The sequence below is a fragment of the Melanerpes formicivorus genome, unplaced genomic scaffold (genome assembly GCF_026170545.1).
Source record: "Melanerpes formicivorus ecotype bairdi unplaced genomic scaffold, bMelFor1.0.p_v2 SCAF_53, whole genome shotgun sequence".
Lineage (NCBI taxonomy): Eukaryota > Metazoa > Chordata > Aves > Piciformes > Picidae > Melanerpes > Melanerpes formicivorus.
Genome location: NW_027142405.1, coordinates 786,605 through 799,151, shown reverse-complemented (window position 1 = coordinate 799,151; position 12,547 = coordinate 786,605). Strand labels below are relative to the sequence as shown.

At 40.7% G+C, this 12,547-nt stretch overlaps 1 protein-coding gene across 2 annotated transcripts in view; it reads left to right on the top strand.

The window, feature by feature from the left end:
• The window catches only part of CAP2 (cyclase associated actin cytoskeleton regulatory protein 2), an 80,758-nt gene extending 68,471 nt beyond the window's left edge, over positions 1-12,287 (top strand). For both annotated transcript variants that reach the window (XM_068160816.1, XM_068160815.1), the window contains 6 exons: positions 2,114-2,300; positions 3,136-3,311; positions 5,115-5,238; positions 5,458-5,540; positions 9,079-9,219; positions 10,723-12,287. In XM_068160816.1, the coding sequence (XP_068016917.1) occupies positions 2,114-2,300; positions 3,136-3,311; positions 5,115-5,238; positions 5,458-5,540; positions 9,079-9,219; positions 10,723-10,806 (795 nt within the window). In that variant the 3' untranslated portion in view covers positions 10,807-12,287. The remainder of the gene's footprint in view (positions 1-2,113; positions 2,301-3,135; positions 3,312-5,114; positions 5,239-5,457; positions 5,541-9,078; positions 9,220-10,722) is intronic.
• The last annotated feature ends 260 nt before the right edge of the window (positions 12,288-12,547 follow it).

Genomic DNA, 12,547 nt, shown 5'->3' with positions numbered 1-12,547 from the left:
GCGATGCACAATCTCTGTAAAGCTGGTTAAATTCATCAGAACCAACCCAATTTTTCCACAACTGTGCTTCTAAAACCATCCCTGCTCTGCTATAGAGAGGTGGGAACAGAGTGACACTCAGTGGCAAGACAGAAAAAGTGATTCTCAGATTCAATCTGAGAATTCTATCTGCTCTGTTGAGACCTCACCTTAATTACTGTGTCCAGCTCTGAAGTGCTCAGCACAAGGACATTAACCTGTTGGAGCAGGTCCAGAAGAGGCCACAAAAATGATCTGAGGACTGGAGCCCTCTCCTACAAGAACAGGTGAAGAGAGTTGTGCTGCTTCAGCCTGGGGAAGAGAAGGCTGTGGAGAGATCTTATTGTAGCCTTTCAGTACTTAAAGAGGGCCTAGAAGAAAGGTGGGCACAGACTTTTTAGCAGGGCTTGTTGTGACAGAACAAGGGACGATGGTTTTAAACTAAAAGAAGGAGGATTTAGACTAAATAAAAGTAAGTGGGTTTTTTACACTGAGGGTGGTTAAACACTGGCACAAGTTGCCTGGAGAGGTGATAGAAGCTCCATCTCTGGAAATACTGTGGCAGTTTAGGCTGGGTGCCTCCTGTTGCTGCCACACAAGATACACCTCTGGTGTCCGGAGTGTCCAGGCCAGTGGGTGGACACAGGAAAAAGCGTATTTCATACCCATCATATCCTGTGCCCTATAAATCTATTGGCAAAGCCATTCACTTCCTCTTTCTTCCCTCTCTACTCCTGTCAGAGATGCTCCCTATCAGGTAACGGTGGGGGAGTATCTCAAGGCCTCTTAGGCCTGGTTAGGTCTAATGCCAGGAGGAGAAGAGGGAGGGGCGGTCTCAGACCTGGCCAGTCTTGAGACCAGCCTAGCAGTGGGGGGGAAGAAAGAGCCCTGGGGGTTTTGGGTATACCCTCAGGTGGGGAAAGGGGAAGAAGTGTTGGGAGGCTTTGGGGTACGCTTTGGGGATTCTGTATGCTTTGGGACCTCTTTTGTCACTATGCTTGTAGCTTTCTGTAAAACACTAATTGCTTTTCCATTTAAGCTTTCCCTCACTTCTGCCATCCATTTATGTGAGTGTCATTCTTTTGCCCCTGTTGGTGGCAAGAGAGGATCTGCCTGGCCTCAAATCAGGAGAAACATTTAAGGCCAGGGCTGGCTGGGGCTCTGAGCAACCTGATGTAATTGAAGATGTCCCTACTCACTGCAGGGGGGGTGGACTAGATGACCTTTAAAGGTCCCTACCAATCTGAAGCATTCTGTGATTCTCATCTAACATCAGTTGGTACGATGCTTAAAATTTTTCTCAGCTCATAGTTAGTATTTTCTTGCTGTTTACTAATGTTCTATGTAGGTATTATAATTCAGACCAAAACATGTACTTTTGATCATGTAAACTGAAAGTAAGATTGGACTATTTACTTTACCAAAGTTCTCCTCACTCATAACTCACTTGCTGTCATATGCAATGGGGGGGAAAAAAGAAAGAGAGAAATTTAACTAAACCCTCAAATGCTGGATTTCAGAGGTAAGAGACTATAATCACCACAGCTTTACATTTTGCTGTATTCAAATCTTTGCTGATGACTGGAACAGTCTGAAGAGCAGCATTTTACATTTTGCATATAATTTAGCATGTTGCTTATGTATAACTGACAGGTCATGAACTCCCAATTCTTTGTGTTAGATCAAACCATTTTCTTGATGTTTCTGAATGCACACCAACCTGTGCCTAACTGAATTTGATATTTGATGAAAAGGAGACATTATCACTTTTATGTAAGCAGATGATGGAATAAATTAAGGAATCTTTACTATTAAAGATCTTTAACATCAGTCTTGACAGGCACTTGAGAGAAGTATTTTAAATGGAGTAGTTCTGCAGTAAGTTAGTGCTGTGGACTGACAGTATTTCCAGCCTTGCCTGCTTTGATGTAGGGAGTCATAGTACTACATTTGATTGCGATGCCAAACATTCTTCTGAGCCTGCAGCTACCTAGACTCAAACTCCCACCATTCAAGGATGTTAATAAATAAGTTATCATAATACAGTGTTCCTTCAAACACTGTATGTAAACTGCTTTCCATCTCTCCCAAACAGGGTCCTGTTGCTTCGCCCATGTCTATGCGATCAGTTCTAACAAGTGGGTCATGCCTGTCTCCACCGCCACCGCCGCCACCACCTGGACCTCCCCCCGTCTTTGATACAGAAACCGTAAAGGATGAAGGAACTGCATCTCGCTCAGCCCTGTTTGCACAGCTTAATCAGGGAGAGGCAATTACCAAAGGTCAGGAAAAGAGAAAGCAAATGTTGGTCCATGAGTCAAAATACATCAAGAGCTGTGCTATGTATTAACCCAAACTCCACTGCAGTAGCATTTAAGCAGGTCAGATCCTTCTGAGGCCTGCACTGATGGATGAGGCTGCATACCAAAACCTCCATTAGAAGCAACAGCACCAAAATATGTTCAGCATACTTGAAATTCACACCATTTATTTAGAGACATCCTTTTATGTTTAAAGCATCCAAACAGGACATCTTCAATCCTCAGTGGCTGGTGAAGCTCTAAGTTGCAATTGAAATAAAAATTTATCCCCCCAACACACATTCAGTGTGTCAACCTGTGTCAAAATGTGTTACATGTCAGGTGGAAAGGCATGGCTTATAGCTCAGTGTGGAGCACAGTAATAAAGCTTGGCATTTGCAATTAAAGTGGGTGTTTATGAGTTGAAATATACACAACTGATAGACCTGCCTTTAATGCTGCAGGGATAAGTCAAATATTGTCATAAATTAGAAAAATAATCTAGTTTTTATGGATGGAAAAATGTGATGTAACAAGCTCTCAGAGCTCACTACAGACAGAGAGGGACTAGAAGACATAGTGGCATTTCCTGTTGAAGATACTAAGACAGTTCATCCACAGTAAAAGACATTTTACATGAACTGCTAAAGCTGTGTCAGCAGTTACACTTTCAGTCATTGGCCAGGCTGAGCACGAGGAAATAAAAGATAAATTAATATAATAATTTTGCACAATCACAAATGAACCTTTTCTGCTTAAATATGAACACCATTAGGACTGGAAATCAGACTCTCATAAAAACTCTTTCTTTTTTTAGGGCTTCGGCATGTCTCCGATGACCAGAAGACTCACAAGAATCCCAGCCTACGTGCCCAAGGTCCAGCTGTTCGTTCTCCCACAAAAAGCCAAACTCCGAGTCCCACCTCTCCTAAGAACTCCCCACAGCAGAGCCATGCCCCTGTCTTGGAGCTAGAGGGAAAGAAGTGGAGAGTGGTGAGTTCCAGTCACACCTCTGAATGGGCTGAGTCTTGTGTTGCTCTGCCTTGACACAGTTTAGTTTCGTTACTGTTCTGTAGCATCTGAAATTAATGCATTTAGCTCTGAGAATCATGCACTAGCTCATATGAACTGGAGACTGTCAGAACCAACATATAAATTCCTCACAAAATCAGTCCCCCAGAAATTAGTCCAGTAGAGAACTCCAGTTAAAATCCCTTCTTGCAGGCGGTTGTGCAACTGAGGTAACAGTGTTATCACAGAATGCTCTCTCCAGCTTTGTTAACCAGCAGGATGACACGTTTATTTTTCGTCCTCTATTCCATGCAAGCATTTCTTCCATGCTTAAAAGTAGAGAAGTGTTTTCCTTTTGCTCAATCTACAGATAGAAAAGATATGTTTGCTTAAAGATATTTCTGTAGGTGTACACCAAAGACTATATGAGTAAAAATTCATGTGACTGTTGGTTAGAAGAGGGAGGAAACAATGTGCACTTTAGTCATGCAGAAGGGTTGTTAGTGTGGAGCTGAGTTTGCACAAGGTGCAGTCACATTTTGCCTGTGTTATATTGCCTTAAGGTTACAGTACCTGGAACTTTCCTTGCAGAGCTCTGGTCTTCCCTGGACATCCACAGAGTGTAAATGTTATTTTACACTTCATAATGAAAAGAAATTTCTTCACCTATTACTCCTTATTGTATATGGTAATGCCTGCACCTATTCTTAACACACTTTATAGACCATTATTGAGCATTTGTGGCCAACAACGCCAACAGCATCCTGGCCCGTATCAGGAACAGTGTGACCAGCAGGACGAGGGAAACGATTGTGCCCCTGTATTCAGCGCTGGTGAGGCCACACCTTGAGTACTGTGCTCAGTTTTGGGGCCGTCACTACAAGAAAGAGGTGCTGGAGAGGATCCAGAGTAGGGCAATGAAGTTGGTGAAGGGTCTGAAGAACAGGTCTTGTGAGGAGTAGCTGAGGGAACTGGAATTATTTAGCCAGGAGAAAAGGACCCTGAGGGGAGAACTTGCTCTCTACAACTACCTGAAAGGAGGTTGGAATGAGGTGGGTATCAGTCTCATCTCCCTAGTAAAAAGTGATAGGATGAGAAGGAATGGCCTCAGGTTGCACCAGGGGAGCTTTAGTATTCAGTATTCCTAAGGTTGGAAGAGACCTCAAAGATCATCGAGTCCAACCTATCACCACAGACCTCATGACTAGAGTAGGGAGGACACTACTGCCCACTGCAGGCTTGAACTCACGATCTAGGTTGGGTATTAAAAGAAACTTCCTCACTGAAAGGGTTCTCAAACATTGGAAAAGGCTCCCCAGGGAGGTGGTTGAATTCCCGTCCCTGGAGTTGTTCCAAGAACACACAGATGTGGTGCTAAGGGACCAGAGTTGGAAGAGTTACATAACAATTGAACTCAGTGATCTTAAAGGTCTTTTCCAACCTAAACAATTTGGGGGAGCAAAAGGGTTGTCATAGTGCTGTTCTAAACTGGATGGGAGTAACAGTTTTGTGAGGGTATTTTTAACTTGAAAGCATAATATCTCTGCTACAAAATTATCACAGTTTTGTCAAGGTCTGTGCTAAATTCTTTGGTTCTGCAGCTTTAAAATATACAAGTGTCATCTGAGAGTGAATGAGATAAAATACTGATCACCAGGCAGATTAGATTTTTAAGCCCCAGGAAGGATATAGCTCTGTTGTAACTGAAGATGCAATGACTCGAGGATAAGTTGTACTAAACTCTCTCTGACTGTTAGCTGTTAAATAAACTTTCTTTTCAAATAGGAATATCAAGAGGATAAGAATGACCTGGTCATTAACAACACTGAACTCAAGCAAGTGGCCTACATTTTTAAGTGTAACAAATCTACACTTCAGATAAAAGGAAAAATCAATTCCATTACTATTGGTGAGTGGATAGCTCAGCTGGACTTTAAATGCCAATCCTAAAAACTTATTTGACTAATAATGCATCTGAATCATTGCATTCCCTGTAATGGACTGATGGTGTGAGTGAAGTCACTCAGCTGTGCAGTGCAAGACTGGGAATTTCTGTAGTTAATGTAGCAGGTCTGCATACATCTGCTTTTGTCCTGCCTTTCTCATTTATCATTGCTTCTGTTTTTAGACAACTGTAAAAAGTTTGGCCTTGTGTTTGACAACGTCGTGGGAATTGTGGAAGTGATCAATTCCAGGGATATTCAGATTCAGGTAAATATGACAGAATTCAGGCAAACAAAGACTGAAAGAAGAAAATCAGGGAAAATAAAAGCCCAGCATGTAGCTACAAGAGATTTTAAAAACTCACAGGAGCACAATAGAAATAAGAGATTGGTCTACTGAATTCTACTGATATGTTTAGAAGATGCCTATGAAAACTATTGACCTTGCTTAGTCCAGTCCCTTCTGGTTCCAGTGAAGCTGAGGGATGTGTACCCTCTGAGAACTGTTACTTCTAGCCCTGATTTTCTTCTGTCATGCTAAAAACATCCTAGTACTTGGAAGTTCAGTGATTCTTACGGGATAAATTCTGGCATTTAGCTAATTGATTTATAAGCCCAGAAGAGGGTATTCTTTTTGCCCTTTTCTCTCAATGGAAATGTTCTAACAGACTGTCAAAGGACAACTAAATGACACAAAGGGAAAGTAGATGCTAACAAACCTTACATGAATAAGTAGTCACTTGTCCATAAAGGGGCTGTGGGCCTCTACTGGTTTTGTCTTTGATAACCAGTAAACAAAGCTTCATCAGAGATCATCTTCCTTCTTACTCCCATGAAAAGAAAATACACATGTTTTACATGCATATATTGCCCTCTCTGTCTGGGAAATTTGCCCTGTTCAAAACAGTCTACCTGACATTTGCAGCACTTCATTCATCCCATTCCAAAGAGGTCCAACTATACATGCTCTGATACCGGGTTGTGTCCAACAGACATGACCTAGTCTGAGGGATGGACATTAGGATGCACTATTTAAAGTGAGAAAGAAATTAAATGTTAATTAAACTCTATTGAGCTGCCACTCTGCCAAGTGAGCTCTTTAGATTTTAAGGTTGTACCTGCTGTATGACATTAAACGTAGACAGTCCTGCTCCCAGCTTCAGAACTCCCCTCCCTGGAGGTGTTCAAGGCCAAGATGGATGAGGCCTTGAGCAATCTGGTCTAGCAAAGGGTGTCCCTGCCAATGCCAGGGGGGTAGGAACTAGATGATCTTCAATGTCCCTTCCAACCCAAACTATTCTATGAATCTATGAAATACAGCCACCACAGGGAATGATAGCAAGATGATGTTTTATATTCTGAGCCTCATGCAAGTGATGGACACTGCTGCTAGCTGTGCATCATCTTCTGAACTGTCACAGGCAGTTTTATTCATCATCACTACATGTCATCTTATGGTAAGGGCAGTTACAGATCCCAGGCATTTATTTGCTTTTTAAAATATTAGATTATTTTTATCACTAGCTCTAGAACTATTCCTGAAAGCTGAACAGTTCCTCTCTAATGAATAGCAAAACCACAGCTTGTTAATACTCATGTAAGGGGCAATATCTTTTCTAAGAATTAAAATTCTTTTGATTAAACAGGCTCTATGAATATTGCATAAGGCTTTTGTGCCATGCAACAGAGCAGAGTTCCACTTCAGACAACAGAGTCTGGCTATATGCTGCTCAAATCAGGCAGCTTCTGCAGGGTTTGAGTGTGCCAAGTGCTGAGCACCTCAATTTTCTCAGTGCTTTGAAGACCTGAGCTTATAATTTCCAAATACATGATATGTTAATGCAACAAATTCATCCTACAGATTTTGCTATGAATAGCTGCTTCAGTGCCATACTGCCTGGCTCTCTTTTCTCTCAGTGGTACATTTTTCTTTGCCAGATGTTTGCAGAATTCATTAAGCATACCCTCCTTTTGTTCTTTATTTTACATGAGAATCCATCAAAGAAAAGAAAGTTGAAAATGCAGTGAGGTCAGACTTCAGGACCAAGCTGGGATGCAAGAGAACAGACCACCTGTTCTTTGTTTGCTTTCTCATTCAAGGAACTGAAACTGAAAATAGATTCTTAATTTGAATTACGGGAGACATGACTTCATTGCAGGTTGAAGTGAAGTGGGGGTTGTTGTGTTGGTCTGCAAATCACATGATGAAAGGAAATACCCTCAAGTTGAGTCAGGGGAGGTTTAGATTGGACACCTGAAAAAAATTTCTTCACTGAAATCGTTGTCAAGCCCTAGAACAGAATGCTCAGGGAAGCAGTTGAATCACCATCCCTGAAATTATTTAAAAGATGTGTGGAAATGGTGCTGAGGGACATGTTTCAGCAGCAGATTTGGTAGTGTTGTATTAATGGTTGGATGTGATTATGTCCCTGCCCATGGCAGGGGGGTTGGAACTAGATGATCCTTGTGGTCCCTTCCAACCCTGACTGATACTATGATACTATGATAAATATCTTTTCCAGCCCAAATAGTTCTGTGGTTCTATGGTTAACAAGTATGTAGCTATCACATGCTGTTACGTCTTTATGGCTTGGAAGAACCTCTGCCTTTCTGATGCACGGTCCACAGTATATATTGCTGTCCCTGCTAGAGAGGGCAGCAGGAGGAGGAGGAATTTTTGCTGACAACCAGCCAGTTAGCCATGAAGAAATCTTTTAATCTGTAGAACTGTAAACAAGAGAAGATTTCCCTTTCTCCCCTCAAGTAAATATTGTGCTTGCTTTAAAAGTGACATAAGAAATAACTTTAGAGGTTTAATTAAATTATCTCAGTATTTTTGTAGAACTGAACCTTGCCTGAAGGGGATAAAAACCTTTTCTGTTGTATACTGTAAAACCAGGAAGAGCTTCAGAAGGCACTTTGACTTGTTGAGTACCATTGTATGCTGGGATCTTGCATTTGTCCTTACTGGGCTAAGCTTGACATATTTGATTTCTTAATCAGTTCTCACTGATGAACAATGTGAACACTGCCTAAATGTCAGCATAGAAGCATCACTGGAATTAGAGAGAACCAGGGAAGCACTTTCATCAAACTGTGGGACCGAGAAAAGAATCAAGAAATAAAAACTTGTGGGTTGAGAAAAGAAGAGTTTCACAACTAAAATGAAATTAAATATTATAATAACAACAATTAGTGATAAAATAATAGTAATGAAAAGGAATATAACAAAGAGAGATTAAAAATAAAACCCAAGAAAAGACAAGTGATGCACAATGCAGTTGCTCACCACTTGTTGACTGATACCTGAGCATCAATCTTTCCCTCCTCCCCCCGACAGCAAACTGCAGTATTCTATGGTAGGGAATATCCCTTTGGCTAGTTGGGTCAGCTGCCCTGGCCATGCTCCCTCCCAGCTTCTTCTGCTCCTGCACACTAGCAAAACGTGGGGAGCTGGAAAGGATTCCTTAGCAACAACTAAAAACATCAGTATATTATCAGCATTCTTCTCATACCAGTTGCCAATCCGAATCCAAAACACAGCACTATTCTGGCTGTTAAGTAGGGAAATTAGCTCTACCCAGCTGAAACTAGGACAATATTTTAAGTTTTCTGCTGTGTGTAGATGTTTGTTACCACTGCCAAGAATTTTCACAAACAAATCAAATGTAAGTATTATGCAGGCAGCTGACACACAGAATCAGATGCTGGCAGCCAAAATTAGACCTGGTAGGAAATGAGGATCTTGTTAACAATATCTTTGTGTGCACTTTAAGATTTGATAGTAAGCAGATTTTATTTTGCAGGTGATGGGGAAAGTGCCAACCATTTCTATTAACAAAACAGAAGGCTGCCACATCTACCTCAGTGAGGAATCACTAGATTGTGAGATTGTGAGTGCCAAGTCATCCGAGATGAACATCCTCATCCCCCAAGATGGCGATTATGTGAGTGTGATATTTTTAAAGCCTTCTTACCCCTTCCACACTTGTCTTGGTAGCTAATAACACTTAAACTGCTAGGAAAGAAAATAACAAGCCACACATATTACATCTCCAAATAATGACACAAACCAACTGAATAGCTATGTACCAATACTCCAGCTATCAGTGCAGGAAGAACTCCTTATTTGCTGGGTCACAAAGCAATTCCAAAGACCAGGCATGACATTCTTTCTTTCCATTTTGAGAGATACTGGCTTCATCTCCTGCCCATTTAATTTTCTTTTTTTTTTGATATCTAAACATAATCTCTGGAAGAAATTAACTTCACACAAGAGCACTCAAGCCTGAAGATGGTGGTGCTGAAACAGATAAATACAACACTACTACAAATGAAATAAAACAGGGTAACATACTTCCTTTTTTCTAAAGCTGTTGAGACATGGGTAGTACCTGTGGTACTTTGTAGCATTTTCACCCTAAGTCCTTAAAAGCCACTTAAAGAGGTGCATTTTCCTGGCTCCTTTTCCTGGCTCCTAGTAAGATTTTCATCCTATGCCCACTGGCCTTTCTAGTACACTTCACACACTAGCAAGGAGTTACGCAGGCAAACCATACCCATAATAGTTTCCTGAATAGAGCAGTGCTGAAATTGCTCTGAATGGCCATAGACAGAACTGCAATTCCTCATTAACCTTTTGGGCTGAAATTTTGTCTGGTAAAGGGGTTTAGGCTTTGTAAAAGAAAATACTCAACAAGAGAATTCTGATTCTCTCCAAAATGACTGTGGGATGCTCAGCTTCAGAGAACTAAAAAGGGAATGATTTTTCAGTGGGTGTACATTCACTCATTTCTTTATAAAATGGTCCTTTTGATCAGTCTTGCCTCAGATCACCGTATCAGCTGAAGTTAGTGGCGATCTATTTGGGGTCTGAATGAAAAAAAACCTTCTCTTCACATCACTTTTTGTTTAATGGGAACAGAGAAAGACCTGACCACACCTCCCCTCCTTTCACCAAATACATGGAGTGGAAGGATTCCCTACAAGGGATGCCAATTCCTTCAGTGCCTCACGCTTAAAATGAAAGGATGTTTTTTATATTATTCTTCTTCCCTATTATAATATTGCTTTTGACCTTAGAAGTAAACCCCTTGCTAAATTCCCACACTTAAATCCTTTCCACTGTCTTCCAACCCAGACACTGATGGAATCTAAAATAATTTCTGACATGAGGCTTATTTACTTAGTTGCTCCAAATAATGGTGTGAGAGGAATTATTGCAAAGTATTACCATACCAAGGCTATTTGAAACTAGGTAGCAATAAGGCTTTTTCCTGTGTGGCATTGTAAAATAGCTTCCTAGAGTAATGAAGAAGGCTTCTCTCTAATCCTGTAATGTCTGAGCTATCAATGCTTTCTCAGTCATGCAGCACTAATAGTATGCCACTGGTCTTCATGAGATATCCACTGTTTATTTAACCATCATTGTTGCTTTTGTTTCTTACCAGAAAGAATTTCCGGTTCCTGAACAGTTCAAGACAGCATGGGATGGATCTAAGTTGGTCACTGAACCTGCAGAGATTGTGGGTTAACTTCCTAATGCCATACAGCACTTGCTGACCATGACCAGACCGCAGCCAGCACAAACAAGGCAGTGAAGAACTAGAAGTAGCAGTAGCTCATACTGCTGTGATAAGCCTTCAAAGCATTAGCTCTGCATGCTCAGAACAGTAACACATCTGGCACCCTTCTGTTAGGCATCCCAGTACCTTTCACCTTTCCACACAGTTTGCCTTCACATACAATTTTAATTCTAAATGATTTCATGTGAATGTAACAGATTAAAACCCTTCACCCTTCAGTCACCTCATTGCTTTGACATACTTCTGTATACATACTGCATGGCACGCTGTCACCATCTCGCTTCAGTGCATTCTGGTTTATGTTTATGCTAATCAAAAACAGCACTAAGACTTTAAGATGTTTATTTTTATCTGTTAAGCAATTCCTGTATGATGCAGTTAAGAATGCACCCCTAAAGCACACACAGTTCCTGGTAGTTCTGTGGAAGCCTCAGTGGGGTTTGGTTTAACCAAGCAAAAAAGGACAACTTTCAGCAATACATTTTGGTAAGGGAAGAGAAAAAATATCTAATATTTTAATAAAACACTTTTCTAATATGTATATTTAGAAAATCCCTATGTTTTCCATGAGGTAAGATTTTTATCATGGTTCATAACCTTGCTGCTGCCCTCTCCTTTCTTGAAAATTACTAATCCTTTCTAAGCTAAAGCCTCATCTAAGCTAAAACCTTGCAGCAAAGCTCTTGGGTTTTCTGTTCCTTGGATTTCTCTCTTTTTTTCTTCTTTTTTTTGTGAGACAATCTCTCATTCTTCACAATTTCACACTGTACTTTGCATCCTGTTCAGAAAACTGGGGGAGGCATATGTCAGACTCCAGCCAGTTTCTGTACTAATTACAACCCTTAAAAATAATTCTATTGTAGCTCACAGCCATTACAAATAACTTCCCATTTCTTCCCCATATTTGTAGGACTTACTCAGTTTCAAGTATGTCCACAAAGCAAAGCCATACATTTATGTCATACTCATCCTGAGCCCAAACAAAGGGGTCATTTCCTGTCTAGCCCTTTGACTCTCATTTCTAGTCCCTACTGTAGATGCTTTTTTAACACAGGTGGAGTGTTGTATAGATTTGTACTATTTCAGCACATAGTACAAATACAATTTTAAAGATTTAAGAAATCAGCTTCTGGTTTTGATCACATGTAACACTTTGTAACAGTGAAATCACAGTGAGATGCTTGCAGAGCTAGTTATAAGCTACATTTTGTGCCTCATTTACCTTGGAAGTACATTAATTCTTGAGGGTTTTCAAGTACATCTTTGCTTGTAAACCCTATACAATGCAACGAGTAGTGCTCATTCCGTAAGGTTTTGCTATCTGATGGTTATTCCATGTGTATAATGTGTTTGCTTTAATATATACCTTTTTTTTTTCAACAATAAACTTCTTAAGAAATAAAAGGGGAATGTACTTGTTTAAATACAAACGTGTTCAGAGCTTGCTCTGTTACAGTGTTTGCTCTACATGCTTTCTCCATCTTAAATGCTGTTTTAAAAGCTTGAGAAAAAGTAGCTGTTCCCCCTCCCATTTCATGCAACATTCTCACTTTTGCTGCTGTAATGCCCCTGAGAGGGGACAGCAAGTACTCTGCCTGCTAGCAGATACACTTGAAGTTTCAAGCAAATAACTTTGGTGACAGCCAAAGAACTAACCTTTTCTCAATTCTCATTTCTAGATACACCTGTA